General features: G+C 47.0%; 1 protein-coding gene across 1 annotated transcript in view; it reads left to right on the forward strand.

Annotated features, from left to right (window-relative positions):
• Positions 1-140: 140 nt before the first annotated feature.
• Positions 141-15804, forward strand: part of LOC310769742 (protein-arginine deiminase type-2-like) — an 80541-nt gene continuing 64877 nt past the window's right edge. The window contains exons 1-2 of the mRNA XM_083629429.1: positions 141-440; positions 2706-2780. Of these exons, the coding sequence (XP_083485555.1) occupies positions 364-440; positions 2706-2780 (152 nt within the window). The 5' untranslated portion in view covers positions 141-363. The remainder of the gene's footprint in view (positions 441-2705; positions 2781-15804) is intronic.

Here is a 15804-nt window from a genome sequence, read left to right on the forward strand (position 1 = left end):
ATCCCATTCTCCCCGGTGCATTTCCTCATCAGAAAGAGTCCAATTCCTTATTGCTTTTCTTATCACAAAAAGACCAATTTGCTGGGCGGACAGGCAGAGAACAGGCATGTTGTGAATACGAACTTCAGTTGTGTGACCTGAGTTTGCTCCCATGTGATTGAATTCTTTAATTGCAGTTCCTTCCTGGCAGGGGGTCGGACTAGATGACCCCTCCAATTTTATGGTTTGTTGAATCCCTTCTGAAAACTGACTGTCTGGAAGCACCTTTTGAAAAAAAGAAACCCCTGTGACTTTTCCCCTTGGATCACCCCTGCAATCCCAGAGGAGCAATTGACACGGCACTAGAGGAGCCAGGTTGTCCCGATGGCTCGGGGCGCTGTCTCTCCTCTTCTTCATGACCTCAGGCTGAGCAGCCAAGAGAGACACAGCTCCCTTCCCAGGTCAGATGTCAGATTTTGCCCATCTGACAGGGCAACAGTCACCGCTTCATCATAGCCCGGAGAGCGGATGCTATAATTTGAGATGTTATAATTAACTGGGATTAAAACAGAACACATAATATGGCATTATACGTAACTGAGCTGCATACTTCTGATTAGACTGTGTGGCATAGCAGACTAGGGCATAGGAGAGACCAGGGTTTGAATCTTCCTCTCGGCCATAGAGCCTCCTAGGTGTAACCTTGTGGGCTAGTCACTCACTCACAGCCTACACTACCTTGCAGGGATGTTGTGGGGAGTGAAAGAAGAGGAGAACCAGTTAGGCCACCCTCAGCTCCTTAGAGGAAAGATGGGATACAGATACAATGAACAAATGAATAACGTATCTTAAGATCATTAATTTCAGTGAGTCAGCACTTCGTTCAATATAATCCAATATGTTCTGCACATCTATGGATCAGCAAATCTATCCATGTCAGTTTCTCTCCATTTCCCCCCATTTTTTCAGTCTTAAATTCAGCTTTGCACACTTCCACATCAATTTGCAGATTTTTAAAAGAATAAGCCTAAAGATCCACCAGCGTTTTGGCATGTACATTCCCTTAGCACATTCTTGCAGTTTTCCCTGACGTAACACATTTTGGGGTGCTGATTTCACTAATATGTCCAGTTTTATGCACAGTTCACCCTAGTACATGCATTTCTGTACACGTTGCCCGGCTGGAGAGCTGCATTGCAAAATTCAGAGAAGTGTGAATTTTGAAGGACTGTTCTGTTTTGGTTCTCATATGGTTCCAGAATGTGCAAATTGGTTAGGCTCAAAATGCAGACTGAATCAAATCTCCCCAAACCTGTTCACAAATATGGCTGGTACCAGTGCTAGTTTCTGCTGATTCATTTTTCCAGAATGGAGCACGACTTTATTTGTAATTCCCATTATTTGTAATTCTGTTCATTTTTGGAGCAAAATTCTGCAGCTAGACTGTTGGTGGGACAGACAGAAATTACACTGCCTGCCTATAGGTTATCCAGCCAGGTTTAGTTCATTAATTTGTGTGGTCCTTATCAACTTTGGTCCAGAATAATTTAAGGAACACCTGATTTCTTAAATCCCTGCCTGATCACCGTGATCTTTGGGGGAGTCCAGTGCATGGTTAATCTATGGAACTCACTCCTGCAGGAAGCAGTGATGCTTTGCCTCCACAGTTAGATGCAGCGATGCTTCTGAATCCAAGTTGCTGGAATCTGCAGGAGGGGAGAGGGCACTTGTGCCTGGGTCGTACTTGGGGGTTTCCTTTGGGGGCACCTGGTTGACCACTGTGAGAACAAGATGCTGGGCTAGATGGGCCATTGGCCTGATCCAGCAGGCCTCATGTTATATCCTCATGTCTGTTCTAGTGTGTCCCCCACCCCATGGCTCAGATGCATATGTTGCTGTGCGTTCAGGCGCAAATGTGCAACTCCCTCCCACCTGATAGCAGGCAGGCAACCTTCTCTGTTGAACATCAACAGCTCCTCCAAGTGTCCCTATTTTCCAGGGGCAGTCCTGGATTTACAGAAGCTGTCCCAGTTTCTCATTCATTCATTCATTCATTCATTCATGGCGGTTCACAGAAAAGATCACAACATATATCAGAATAAAAACAACCACCCAATAGCACGCCCCACCCCTCCCAGAAAAGAGCCACATTTTAAAAGGGTATAGGATGTCAAACAGATCAACCAAGGGCCTGGTTAAAAAGGAATGTTTTTGCCTGGCACCTAAAAGTGTGTAATGAAGGCGCCAGGCGCAGTGGCGTAGCGTCGGTTGTCAGCACCCGGGGCAAGGCAAGTAATTTGCGCCCCCTAACCCGTGGATTTGCGCCCCCTAACCCTAACCCCCAGATGTTGCGCCCGGTGCGGCCGGCCCCCCCTGCACCCCCCACGCTACGCCACTGGCCAGGCGAACTTCCCTGGGGAGAGCATTCCACAGACGGAGAGCCACTGCAGAGAAGGCCCCGTTCTCATGTTGCCATCCTCCAGACCTTTTGAAGAGGAGGCACACAAAGGAGGGCCTCAGAAGATGATCTCAGGGTCCAGGTAGGTTCATATGGAAAGAGGCAGTTCTTGAGGTATTGCAGTCCTGAGCTATTTAAGGCTTTATAGGTCAAAACCAGCACTTTGAATTGGGCCCGGAAACTAAGTGGGAGCCAGTGGAGTCAGACCAGGATCGTTGCAATATGCTCAAACCATGATTTGATCCTGAAATGTCTCGCTTTTCCTTAGGACGTCCCTATTTTCATCGAAGAAATGTTGGGAGGCATGCATCAACTGCTTGATGATGACCAGCCAGCATTTTAAGTAAGTTGCACCACGCCTATTTTATGTTTGCATCTTTTAAAAACTCCTGTTATTTGACTGTTGCATTGCTTTATTGCTTTACTTATCAGAGAGGCGTTTGTGGAGGGTTCCGTCATTATATTCATTAGCTGCAGTTCCGGCATTGCAGGGGGCTGTACTAGATGACCCTCAAGGTCCCTCCACAAGCCTAGGATGCTTTTTGTTGTTGTTGTTTAGTCATTTAGTCGTGTCTGACTCTTCGTGACCCCTTGGACCAGAGCACGCCAGGCACTCCTGTCTTCCACTGCCTCCCGCAGTTTGGTCAAACTCATGCTGGTAGCTTCGAGAACACTGTCCAACCATCTCGTCCTCTGTCGTCCCCTTCTCCTTGTGCCCTCCATCTTTCCCAACATCAGGGTCTTTTCCAGGGAGTCTTCTCTTCTCCTGAGGTGGCCAAAGTATTGGAGCCTCAGCTTCAGGATCTGTCCTTCCAGTGAGCACTCAGGGCTGATTTCCTTCAGAATGGAGAGGTTTGATCTTCTTGCAGTCCATGCAGTGGCGTAGCGTGGGGGGTGCAGGGGGGGCGGGCCGCACCGGGCGCAACATCTGGGGTTAGGGCAAATCCATGGGTTAGGGGGCGCAAATCCACGGGTTAGGGGGCGCAAATCCACGTGTTAGGGGGCGCAAATTACTTGCCTTGCCCCGGGTGCTGACAACCCACGCTACGCCACTGAGTCCATGGGATGCTTTAGAAAGCAGAAAAATGACAGTCTGTGACTAGATAACCACCTGGCCATTGCTGCTATGGAAGAACTTGTTAAGGGGTAGGATGGTGGAGTCCCTATTTGTAGGGACTGCACTTCCTTTTCATCAGACCCACAACCAAATGTAGCGCCGCCACCCAGGATAGTTTAATCATCTCCTTAAGTTGCTAATTGCATGCATTAATTAGTATGCCAGCGAGCATAATTGCTGACTGACCTACGAAGCCTCACCAGCTAATTGCAGGCAATGAAAGGAGGAAGCAACAGCAAGTTCTTGTTTGTGGGAGGATTTATTTAATTAGTCTGATTGCATTGGCCATATGGTGTCGGGGTGTCTACATACCTCTGGTGCAAGGTCGCAGAGCCAGGGAAGACCACTGGGTGGCAGTGGGGAGAGAGAATATCCCCTCTGCACCTGAACTGCTTGGAATCTCTCCTCTAAAAAGGGAAGCGTTCGGGTTTTGCAGCAACAGTCCTGCAGATATAGCTCTCCAGAATGGATAGCTGGGCGAAAAGAAATCGTACATGGTTAAGCGTCACCTCTAGATCCGCACCCTACATTTAAAACACATTCAACACACATTTAAAGTGCATGGCTTCCTCCAGAGAGTCCTGGGAACCGTAGTTTGCTAAGGGCGCTGGGCATTGTGGCTCTGTGGGGAGGAAACAACAGTTTCCAGGATTTGGGGGGGGTAAACTCATGTGCTTTAAACGTGCACAGAATTTTCCTTAAATGTGGATATGCCCCACATCCCAAAGTGCCCTCTTTCTTTCTCTTTCCCTCACCCCCATATTCCTTCTTATTCTTCAGCCTGTGGCGCTTCTTGTTCCCCCGTCAAATTGGAGATCAGAAGGTGAGAGGTTGAATCCCTAGCCTGGAGCTTCTCCAAGAATCCTGGAGAGCCCCTGTCAGTCAGTATAGCTGGGCCAAAGAGTCTGGCTTGGTATAACACAGTGCCCTATATTCTTACGTCTTAAGCAAAGGGCTGTAACTCAGTGGCAGAGCACCTGTTTGGCATGCAGAAGGTCCCAGGTCGGGCTGGAAGGGGGCCCTGTCTGAAACCTCGGAGAGCCATTGCTGCCAGTCAGTGGAGACAATATTAATCCGGATGGACCATGGCCTAATTCTGTACGTGATTCTTTAGATAGCTCCGTTAGTGGAGCATGAGACTCCTAATTACAAGGTCATGGGTTCGAGTCCCATGGGCAAAAATATTGCAGCGGGTCGGACTAGATGACCCTCGTCGTCCCTTCCAACTTTACAATTCTATGATTTCATGCATTCCTTAGGGTTCCCCACCAGAACCGTCTAGAATGATCAGAACAATCCATTCCCAGGCTATTTTCTGTAATATGTATAATTAACTGAGGCATGTCTTCTTTTTCTCCATTTAAATCCTGGGGCAAGATATACGACCAGCGCCAAGGAGCCTCAGCCAAACCTGGGCATTAACTTATGATTAATGCTGTTTGTCTGAGTCGTCCTGCATGATTTATTTTGGCACAAGCCCTGGGTTTGCATGCTGAAATCTTGCATTGACTCAGAGGTCCCCCCCCCCTTTTTCTCTCTCCCTTTAAGCTATTAGTAGTATAAAGTTCTGGTAAAACAATTCACCTTTCCTGGCAGCGAACAGTCTTTGCTGGGCAGAGCAAGAAGAATGTCACAAATCCGGTCTTGGTGGCTTAGGGTCATGAAGGGGTCCCTTTGCTTGTGAAGCTAAGAAAAGCCCTGCAGGATCAGGCCAGTGGCCCATCTGGGCCAGCATCCTCTTCTCACAGATGCCCTGCATGAGAAACCCATAAGCAGGAACTGAGCAGAAGCGCAGTCCTGGCTAGTAGCCATTAAAACACTTATCCTCCATGAAATTGTCCAACTTTGCCCACTTATGTTCAGAAAAACATACCTTCCAACATTTTCCCAATGAAAACAGGGACATCCTATTCCATAATAATAATAATAATTTTATTATTCATATCCTGCCCATCTGGCTGGGTTGCCCCAGCCACTCTGGGTGGCTTCCAACATATATAAAACATAATAACACATAATAAAAACTTCCCGATACCAGGCTGCTGTCAGATGTCTTCTAAAGGTTGTACAGTGGTACCTTGGGTTACATACGCTTCAGGTTACATACGCTTCAGAAATAGTACCTCAGGTTAAGAACTTTGCTTCAGGATGAGAACAGAAATCGTGCAGCAGCAGCAGCAAGAGGCCCCATTAGCTAAAGTGGTGCTTCAGGTTAAGAACAGTTTCAGGTTAAGAACGGACCTCCGGAACGAATTAAGTACTTACGAGGTACCACTGTACAGTTACTTATCTCCTTGGCTCATGGGGTTGCATAACTCCATACCCTCCAATATTTCTCTGATGAAAATAGGGGTGTCCTAAGGAAAAGTGGGACATTCCAGGTTCAAATCCGAAACCAGGGCAGCTTCTGTAAATCTGGGACTGTCCCTGGAAAATAGGGACACTTGGAGGGTCTGCAAAATTATCAAGGGGATGGAGCGGCTCCCCGTGAAGAAATATTGCAGCGTTTGGGATGTTTTAATTCAGAGAAAAATAAGAGGTAGCATGTATTGCAGGGGGTTTGACTAGATGAACCCGGGGTCCCTTCCGACTCTATAATTCTCTGATTCTGTGATGGATTAGGCATAGCCTGGAGAAAATGGACAGAGAATTTTTTTTCTCCCTCTCCCATAACACTTGAATTTGTTGACATTCAGTGAAGCTGAATGTTGGAAGATTCAGTATGGATAAAAGAAAGTCCTTCATGCAGCGCAGTGTTAAACTGTGGAACTCCCTCCCACAGCATGCATGGGTGGCCACCAACTTGGGTGGCTGTAAAGGGGGATAAGAGAAATTCATGGAGTATCTTGGTAGACCCACTAAATGATTTCCCTGCCTGGTGTAGCAATTGCAGTGGGCTCTGCTAAATGCTGTGTGACTTTTAATTGCATTTTTACAGCTGCCTGAATGAAGCCTACAGGCTGCTGGTTCATGAACCACTGTTTGGAAACCCCTGATTTAGGGTATGTGCACCCTGCTTCTCATTATTAGTCATCACTAATAATACCAATGAAGTATGTAACAATATAACACATTGTTATAACAATATAACAGCATTTGAAGCATTATAGAATAAGAGCAGGAAGATAGGTCTCTGCCCCAATGAGTCTACATTCCTTTTTTCTTTTCTTTTCTTTTCTTGGTAATCCCCAGTATCTATTTGGCACACATACAGCATATCCTCTTACTTAATAATAATTTTATTATTTGTACCCCACCCATCTGACTGGGTTGCCCCAGCCACTCTGGTTGGCTTCCAACACATATTAAAAAATAACAAAAACCTCCCAATACAGGGCTGCGTTCGGATGTCTTCCAAAATCTGTATAGTTCTTTCTTTCCTTGACATCTGAAGGGAGGGTGCTCCACAGGGCAGACACTACAATCAAGAAGGCCCTCTGCCTGGTTCCCTGTAATTTTACTTCTTGCAGTGAGGGAACCACCAGAAGACCCTCAGAGCTGGACCTCAGTGTCCAGGCTGAATGATAGGGGTGGAGACGCTCCTTCAGGTATATAGTGGTACCTCTGGATACAAACGGGATCCATTCCAGAGCCCCGTTCGCATCCTGAAGCGAACGCAACCCGCGTCTGCGCATGCACGGGTTGCAATTAGCCGCATCTGCACATGCGTGTGACGTCGTTTTGAGTGTCTACGCATGTGCGGGCGGCAAAACCCGGAAGTAACGCATTCTGTTACTTGCGGGTCACCATGGAGTGCAACCCGAACACACTCAACCTGAAGCAACTTCAATCTGAGGTATGATTGTACTGGGCCGAGGCCATTTAGGGCTTTAAAGGTCAGCATCAACATTTCGAATTGTGCTCAGAAATGTACTGGGAACCAATGTAGATCCTTTAGGGCAGAGGTCAGCAAACTTGTTCAGCAGGGGTCCACTGTCCCTTGTGGGGGGCCGGACTATATTTTTTTTCTGCGGGGAGGGAGGAGAGAATGAATTCCTGTGCCCCACAAATAACCCAGAGATGCATTTTAAATAAAAGGACACATTCTACTCATGTAAAAACAAGCTGATTCCCGGACCATCCACAAGCTGGATTTAGAAGGTTATTGGGCCGGATCTGGCCCCTCGGGCCTTAATTTGCCTACCCATGCTTTAGGGCCAGTGTTATATGGTCCCAGCAGCTACTCCCAGTCACTTGTCTATCTGCTGTATTCTGGATGATTTGTAGTTTCTGAGTCCCGTTCAAGGGTAGCCCCAGGTAGAGCGCCTTGCAGTAGTCCAAGTGGGAGATAACCAGAGCATAGACGACCGTGGCGAGACAGTGCGTGGGCAGGTAGGGTCTCAGCTGGTGTACCAAATGGAGCTGGTAGACAGCTGCCCTGGACACAGAATTATCCTGCACCTCCATGGACAGCCATGAGTCCAAAATGACCCCCAGGCTGCGTACCTGCTGAACTTTGATGTAGGGGAGCCACACACAGCCCAAGCGTGGGAGACAAAGTGTGGCTGGCAACCTGGGCGCACTTGCCCACGTGCCAGGACTGGGGCCGTCAGGAACATAATCCCGGCTTTGTAGAACAACCCGCCAATTTGTCATGCGGAATTGATGACAAAACCGACGAGGGGCGTGTGGGAAAGGCTCGATTTCACAACCGGACTGGTTTGGTTGGGTGCCTTTGTTTCCCTCCTCTGGGTGTTTCTGCAAGGGATTTGTTAATGGATGGTTTTTGATGGGAGAGAGGTGTGATCCCTCGGGTTACAGAGCGGGCACCTGAGAGAGAGTACAGGTTCCAGTCCTGCCTTGTGCAGAGAGGTAAATAATTCAGAATGGCTTGCAGGGAGCTGCTCACCCTCTGACACAGATCTGTGGACCGCCAAATGTTACTGGACAACTCCCGTCATCTTCCCTTACTTTTGCTTCGGCCAGCTGATGGGAGTTGGCAGTCCAACTCCATCTGGAAGGCCAAACATGATGTTCCCCATTCTGAGACTAGACCATCACTTGCCTTTGCCTGGGCCACACCAGGGTCACCCCATGTCTGCCTCCCTAATTCCGTGCCTGCTCACCGTAAGTCTGGGATACTCTGCCGCCTTTGCCCCTGGGATGGGGGATGGGGGCATTTGGCTGCGGCCCCTCAGAATTTTGCACCCGGGGCCATGCCCCTGAAACACACTTACGTTCAGTGCTTTTTTCTGGGGGATACAGGGACGCGTACCCCTAAACATTTTTTGAATCTAATGGGAGAAGAAACTAAAAGGGCTGTCAATGGCTGCAAGGATGAAGTTGGTGGCTGTGTTTCTTTGCGGGGGGGGGGAGTGTGTAATGTCCCACCCCATTCTGATCATCTAGGGAAGCCAAAGACACACACCCCCGCCTCACCCGCGAACCCCATTCCCAGCGCAGCGTTGCTTGTGTTGGGCGTTTGCGGAGCTTGCTGCGCGCTCTGGGGTATCTGCAGGCGCAAGATCAAACAAGGGCTCCTACTATGGGGGGCGTGCACAGATTTTTGTGGTGTGTGTATGTTAGGGGTGCAATGGAATGGAGCTTGTCACCAGCGGTAAAAAGAAGGGGAGAGGTTGCCGTGAGCAGGGGAACAGGTTGTTTGCTTGGCGTGGGTTACTGGCAAAGAGATGATTCAGCTCTCCAAAGAGCGTTTTCCTTTTTTGTGCGTGCGTGTGTAAGCGCGTGTCTTTGTTTTGGATTGCAGGCATCCCCTGGTCTGATTCCTCAGAAGTAAGTCTCAGCAGTAAAAATGAGAGTACCCCTAAACATTTTTTAAAGAAAAAAAAGCACTGCATACATTAGTACATAAACAATCTGAATTTGTACAGGAGAACAATCCTTGGCTCCAAATATTTCCTCTGCAGAAGTTACTATCTTGAAGAAACCTCTCCCAATGGTTCTTTGCACTTACAAATCCTTCAACTCCTGTCAATTTCTGCATTGAGAGAAAAAGGATGATAGAAAGGTACTTCGCACATGCTCTGCGGCACATTGTTATTATGTGGAAGCCCCATCTCTTAATCCTAGGGATTTATGTGTGTTTGTGTATGGACTCTGGTTACTCAGTACTGAAAGGTGCTCTGCACATGCTCTGCAGCACACATTTGTTATTCGGAAGCCCTGTCTCTTAATCCTAGGTAGGGTGTGTGCACTGGTGTGCAGACCCCAATTACTCAGCATTGAGAGAAAGGCACTTTGCACGTGCTCTGCAGCACACCTAAATCATTTGCTTATTCCAGGACTGTTGGCGCTGCTGAGACATCCAGGAACGTCCTCCTGCCTCATATGGGCTACAGTGCTCAGACCAGTAAACATCTCCCATCTGGGCAGCAAAGAAAATGGCCCAGGACACCTTCCTCCGGAACTGCAAAGTAGCAGGGGGTTAGACTAGATGACCGTTGGATCCTTTTCCCACTCTGCAGTTCTATGGTCCTAACTCAGTTCTGTTTTCAGGGGCTGGAAGTGGTGAGCTAGCAACCTCTAGTGGAGTCAGCACCAAACTGCACATGGTTTTGCCAATCTGGGGAGAAGGATGTCTCCGTCTCATAGCTGTCAAGCGTCCCTTATTTGGCGGGAAAGTCCCTTATCCCAGCGCCATGTCCCGCTGCTGTCCCTTATTGATGATGTCCCTTAAATTTCCCGGGTTTCAAAGGAAGCAGCTCCTCTCCCTCTCTCCTTGCTGGCCAGGGAGGAGGGAGGCTCCAACTGTGTTGCTTGGTTGCGTTGCTCACCCAATAAGGAGTCTAAGAATGACTGGGGGGGTGGAGCTTGCATGCCTTGTGCCGATCAAATCGGCCGCATTGCCTGGGGACTGGCCTTTGCTCAGCGCTTCCCAGCAGAGAGGTGACCGTGGTTTTCCTTGCTGCATCCCCTTTGCCGGGTTGCTGCACTGTGGGAACCACCGCTTGAGGCTTCGTTTGGCTGCTGGCTGGGCTTTCTGCCTTTGGCTCGGAGGGGCTCAGAAGGTGAACATACCTGTGCTTGGAAAATCCCTTATTTTGGCTGCTGATCCCTTATTTTTGAGGCTGCTGGTCCCTTATTTTCAAATCTGAAAGTTGACAGCTATGCTCTGTCTGTGACCTACAAGTATAGGTTTGAAGGAAAGCAGAGTGAAGATATTGATGTTTGACTCACCTTTATACTCCAGGCGTGAGCCCAGAATTCTGCCTGCCCAGGCGCACATACTGCAGGCAGGGCCAGCTTCCTGTTTCCATGATAAACAATTCTGCTTCAGGCCATGGGTTCATCTAGCTCAGTACAGTATTGTCAGCTCTGACTGGCAGCAATGGCTCTCCAGGGTTTCAGGCAGGGGACAACTCTTGGAGGCTGAACCTGGGACCTTCTGCATGCCAAGCAGGGGCTCTGCCACTGAGCTACAGTCCCTCACCTAAAAATAAGAGTCTAGTCCTCATAGTTCTTGAACTGTGCATGCAATGCTGGTTCTTTAACCACTCAGCTAGGCTCCTACCATAGGACATCAGAGCACAGAAAGCTGCTTTATACTGAATCAGACCATGGGTCCATCTAGCCCAGAATTGTCTACACTGACCGGCAGCAAAGGCTCTCTAGGGTTTCAGGCAAGGGACAATTTCCAGCCCTACCTGGAAATGCCGCTAGGGATTGAACCTGGGACCTTCTGTAGGCCGAGCAGCTGCTCTAGCACTGAGCTGTGGTCCTTTTTTGTTAAAAATGAAGCAAGATTCTAGTCCTCATTGTTCTGGATAAAGAGCTGATTTGAGGAGGAACGTGTTATGTACTGAAGTTCTCACCCTGGGCCAGGGATACTGTAGATAGTTATGCAAATGAAGGATCGAAAGTGGCGTTCAGTGATTGGATAGTTTGTATGCAAATGAAGGATCAAAAGTGACATTCAGTGATTGGATAGTTTTAGAAAGTTGTTACAGTAACAAGGTACTGGAGCTCTATATAAGCAGGCTGACTGAGCCCTTCAGCTCAGTTCAGTTCTGGCCTCAGAATAAAGAAGAGCTGTTTGAAGAATCGCTGTGTTGTCTGATATGTTCGCCCACAACTTAACAGAACGGAGGAAGCTGCCCTATACCTGGTCACACCCTGGGGCCATCTCGCTTAATATTTTCCACACTGACTGGCAGCAGGTCTCCAGGGCTTTTGGACAGATGGTCTCTCCCAGCCCTCCCAGATGCTGAGGACTGAACTTGGGGCATTCTGCATGCATGGAGCTACAGCTTTTCTCTTAAAACAGAGCAAGATTCTAGTCCTCATGGTTCTGAATTAAGGGCTGATTTAAATATACCTTATATGGAAATCAGACCTTTGAAAAAAAACATTGCCTGCATCTTTCAGAAACCATATGGTCAGTTAACACGGATGCAAGTCCTCATTTTCCTGTTTTGACTTTAGAAACACACCTTCTTCACTTTAGCAGATTGGGGCTTATTTCCTTTGTTTTAGTTTTTTACGCAACATTTGACATTGTTCAATTTACTTTCAATATAATCATTTTTTACATTTTGACTCCCCATCCTTATGTCTGTGACGTTCCTGTTGTATTCCTTTATCTGCTGCCATAACTGCCATTTTTTTTCTGTTGTAATTATAACAATCATTTATTTATTCTGCTTCCCTTGCCCATTATTCAAGTCCTGCTTGCGATTTCATTTGGCTATATAGTTTTTGCTCAGAGAGTCCAAAAAGAGCCTCCACTCTTCGACAAACTTCGCTTCCTTTTGATCTCTTATTCTTGCTGTCAGCTTCGCCATCTCTGCAAAGTCGATTAATTTTAAGATCCATACTTCTTTTGTTGGGACTTCTTCTTTTTTCCACTTCTGCACATACAGGATTCTGGCTGCAGCAGTAGCATACATAAACAAATTAACCATCTCTTTTGGAATCTCTGCCCCAATAATCCTTTAGACATCTTGGGAACAGTCATTTTAAATATCTTCTTTAATTCATTATGTGCAAAATGGGGCTTATTTCCAAGTAAATGTGTTGTAATAAACGAAAATCTGCCCTTATCCCCTTATGGGGGACACAAGAGCCCTTATAGAGTCCTTTGTGGGTTCTCCATTGGTCGGAGGAAAAAAACAGAGGCCAACCAGAGAATATTGAGAAGCAAAGCAGCTTGTAAGCCTGATCTTTATTGAACTGTTGCAACAGGGTGCCCCCTTCACACACAGGAGAAGGAGGAGGACCCAGAACCAAGGTGTGTCCGCCCTTATATAGACTTGCCCACCTTGGAGTCCCACTTATAAATTGCCCACCTTGGAGTCAAAGACCACCCCCAGAAACATCATACCTACATCACAGAAGGGGTGTAGTTCAAGACCACCACCCCAGATACATCATACCTACATCACAGAAGGGGTGTAGTTCAAGACCACCACCCCAGATACATCATACCTACATCACAGAAAGGGCGGGCTAAAGCAGAAATCTGAGTGGGTTGTTTACCTCCTGTCTGGCAAGTTACCTGTTGATGTTTACTGGATTGATACCCTGGGGAGCCTGGCCAGTCTTTTGTAATGATAAGTACTTAGTTCCAGAGCCCAAGTCACAGGCTCACCCTCTTCATCCACAGAAATACCCTTAAGACAGGATTTGTGAAGGAAAAGACAATGGGGAGTCAAAATGGCTCCCTGGCTGCTCTCCTGTGCAGCTTCAGACATGTGGCCTATAGATCTATGTATGTGTCTGCTTGGTACATTTATGAACCTTTATTATATACATAAGACCTTAATTTATTTATTTCAGTCTTTAATCTCACAGCCACCCTGCTCTGCTCCTGCAATGATGTGAGTGAGTTTCAGCTGCAAAACTGCACATGCTCAGAGGTCTGTACTATAAATCCCCACAGAGGGAGCCATCTATGGAATAATAAGCCATATGACCCTTTTCAGGACAAAAGATTTGTGAGCCCTGCCAGAGGCGTTGACAGGCAGTAAGGTGCTGAGGTGCTTGTTCTATTTTAAGGTTCTTCACTGAGCATCAATGCTATTCCATTTATTTATTTATTTATTTATTTAGAAAAGCCTGGATCCATTTCCAAGGGAGCTCAGGGGGCCTCCAAAATTCCGCACCCACCCTCAGAACTTTCCCTTGGGTTTGCAGTGCTCTGGCTTTTATTAAAACACAGAGTGCAATGTTTCAAAGTTTAGAAATCACCAAGCGTTGTGGGTAGGTAGGGATCAGGGCGTGGTCTCAGCCTCTTTCTGCGAAAAGGGAAGTAAGTTGCTAGCCCTTCAGGTGCAAGCAGAAGGCAGATCTGTAAGTGAAGATAAACAGAAAAAAATATAAAAATGAAATACAGTAAAATGAGGCTTGCATAAAACTAACATTTTAAAGATTCTACTACAGTGGTACCTCGGGTTAAGTACTTAATTCGTTCCGGAGGTCTGTTCTTAACCTGAAACTGTTCTTAACCTGAAGCACCACTTTAGCTAATGGGGCCTCCTGCTGCTGCCGCGCCGCTGGAGCACAATTTCTGTTCTCACCCTGAAGCAAAGTTCTTAACCTGAAGCACTATTTCTGGGTTAGCGGAGTCTGTAACCTGAAGCGTATGTAACCTGAAGCGTATGTAACCTGAGGTACCACTGTATCTGTATTACGGCAATGACTTTATTGGATCAGCCGAAATTTCATGAAATGCTTTGCAAGCTTTTGAATTCTCAAGAACTCTTCATCAGGTTAGAACAGGGGTCAGGAAACTTACCGCACCTTGGGCCGGAGTCTCCAGCACTGATCGCGTGGAGTGCCAGAGGGCGGGGGAGCGCATGCCCATACACGTGTGCACACGCTATTTCCGGTGCACTTCCGGGTTGGAGGAGCACCGGAAATAGCTTGTGCGCATGTGCACGGGCCTCCTCCGACCTGGATGTGCACCAGAAACAACACTTGCACATGTGCACACTTGCGCATGTGCACAAGCTATTTCCAGTGCTCCTCCGACCCGGAAGTGGGCAGCTGCACAGAACAGTGCTGGTAAGAGTGTAGCACCCTGCTTGTGGTTAACGCTTAGCTGGAATGAAATATTCAACGCAGCAATAGAGAAATTAAAATAATAATTTATTTGTCAGACAAATAAATGTGAGGCACAGTGGTATAAGGTTACCAAGCTCTGTCCTGGCCTCCTGTCATTATGGCCAGCACTTATATTCCCTCAGCTCAGCCCCCTTGCTCCTCCTTTGGCTGCCTCTGTCCAATCAGCCTGGTTAAAATTCCTATTGGCTGTTTGCTAGAACCAATCATAAAAGATACACCCATTTCCTATTGCCTTTTATGGGAGACAAAGAGCTATATTTCCTTCTATTTATAATTGGCAAACAGCCATTAACCTCTACAAGGCACCTTAATTACCAGATAACCTTTTGCCCTAGACTAGGCGCCTTAACTAACATTTCATCTTTTGCCCTATTGCCCTATTCACTCCAAAACAGATGATGGCTAATTTTATCTGAACAGATCTTTTTGTTCACCTTCCCACACATTATCCTTCTTTGGAGGTCATTAAGCAGAGACTTGACAACCATATGTCAGGAGTGCTCCGATGGCGTCTCTCTGTCTGGCAGGGGTCCGGACCCAATGGCCCTCGTGGTCTATTCCAACTCTTCTATGATTCTATAATTTCTTACTTTCTAAATCCTTTGCATAATTACATTTAAGCCAATATTTCATACATAACATATATAGATTTTTAGAAGCAAAGACCTTTTCTTAAGTAAAAAGGAACTTAGTAAAAGCTAAGTTCTATAAGTTTTCTAAATTCTCTGAAGCTTCAAAGCAGCTTCAGAGAGAGAGAGAGGCCTCTTCCCTAGCCAGCTGCTGTTTGTATTAGCTCTTGCCTTTTTAACCTTAGGAAGATGTGGCTCAAGTTTAATGGGAGGCACAGTAATTAATTGTTTTTGCAACCTTGATTGATTGTATTCTATAATTTGTATGGTCAGTGTGACCTTTTGCTCCCAGCCTGTTTTATGACCGCAATAAACCAAAGGGGCCTCTGACAAAGACCTTGCCTGCGACAAAGACCTTGCCTGCTGGTTTCCCATCTCGAAAGAAACATGTGAATTTAAGCTCATTTTTGGAATACAGGAATCTGATCAAAATATAAGCCTTGATAAAAATGCAGGCTATGATCAGATGCCTCAAGAGCAAGCGGCGGCAGCGACAGTTGCCATGGGCCAGATAAACAAGTCCCTCGGGCCTTATCCGGCCCACGGGCCTTAGTTTGAAGACCCCTGGTTTAGAAGGTAAACAGAGCAGTTGCAGGAGA

Source organism: Podarcis filfolensis (assembly GCF_964270895.1).
Source record: "Podarcis filfolensis genome assembly, chromosome: 8".
NCBI classification, from domain to species: Eukaryota; Metazoa; Chordata; class Lepidosauria; order Squamata; family Lacertidae; genus Podarcis; species Podarcis filfolensis.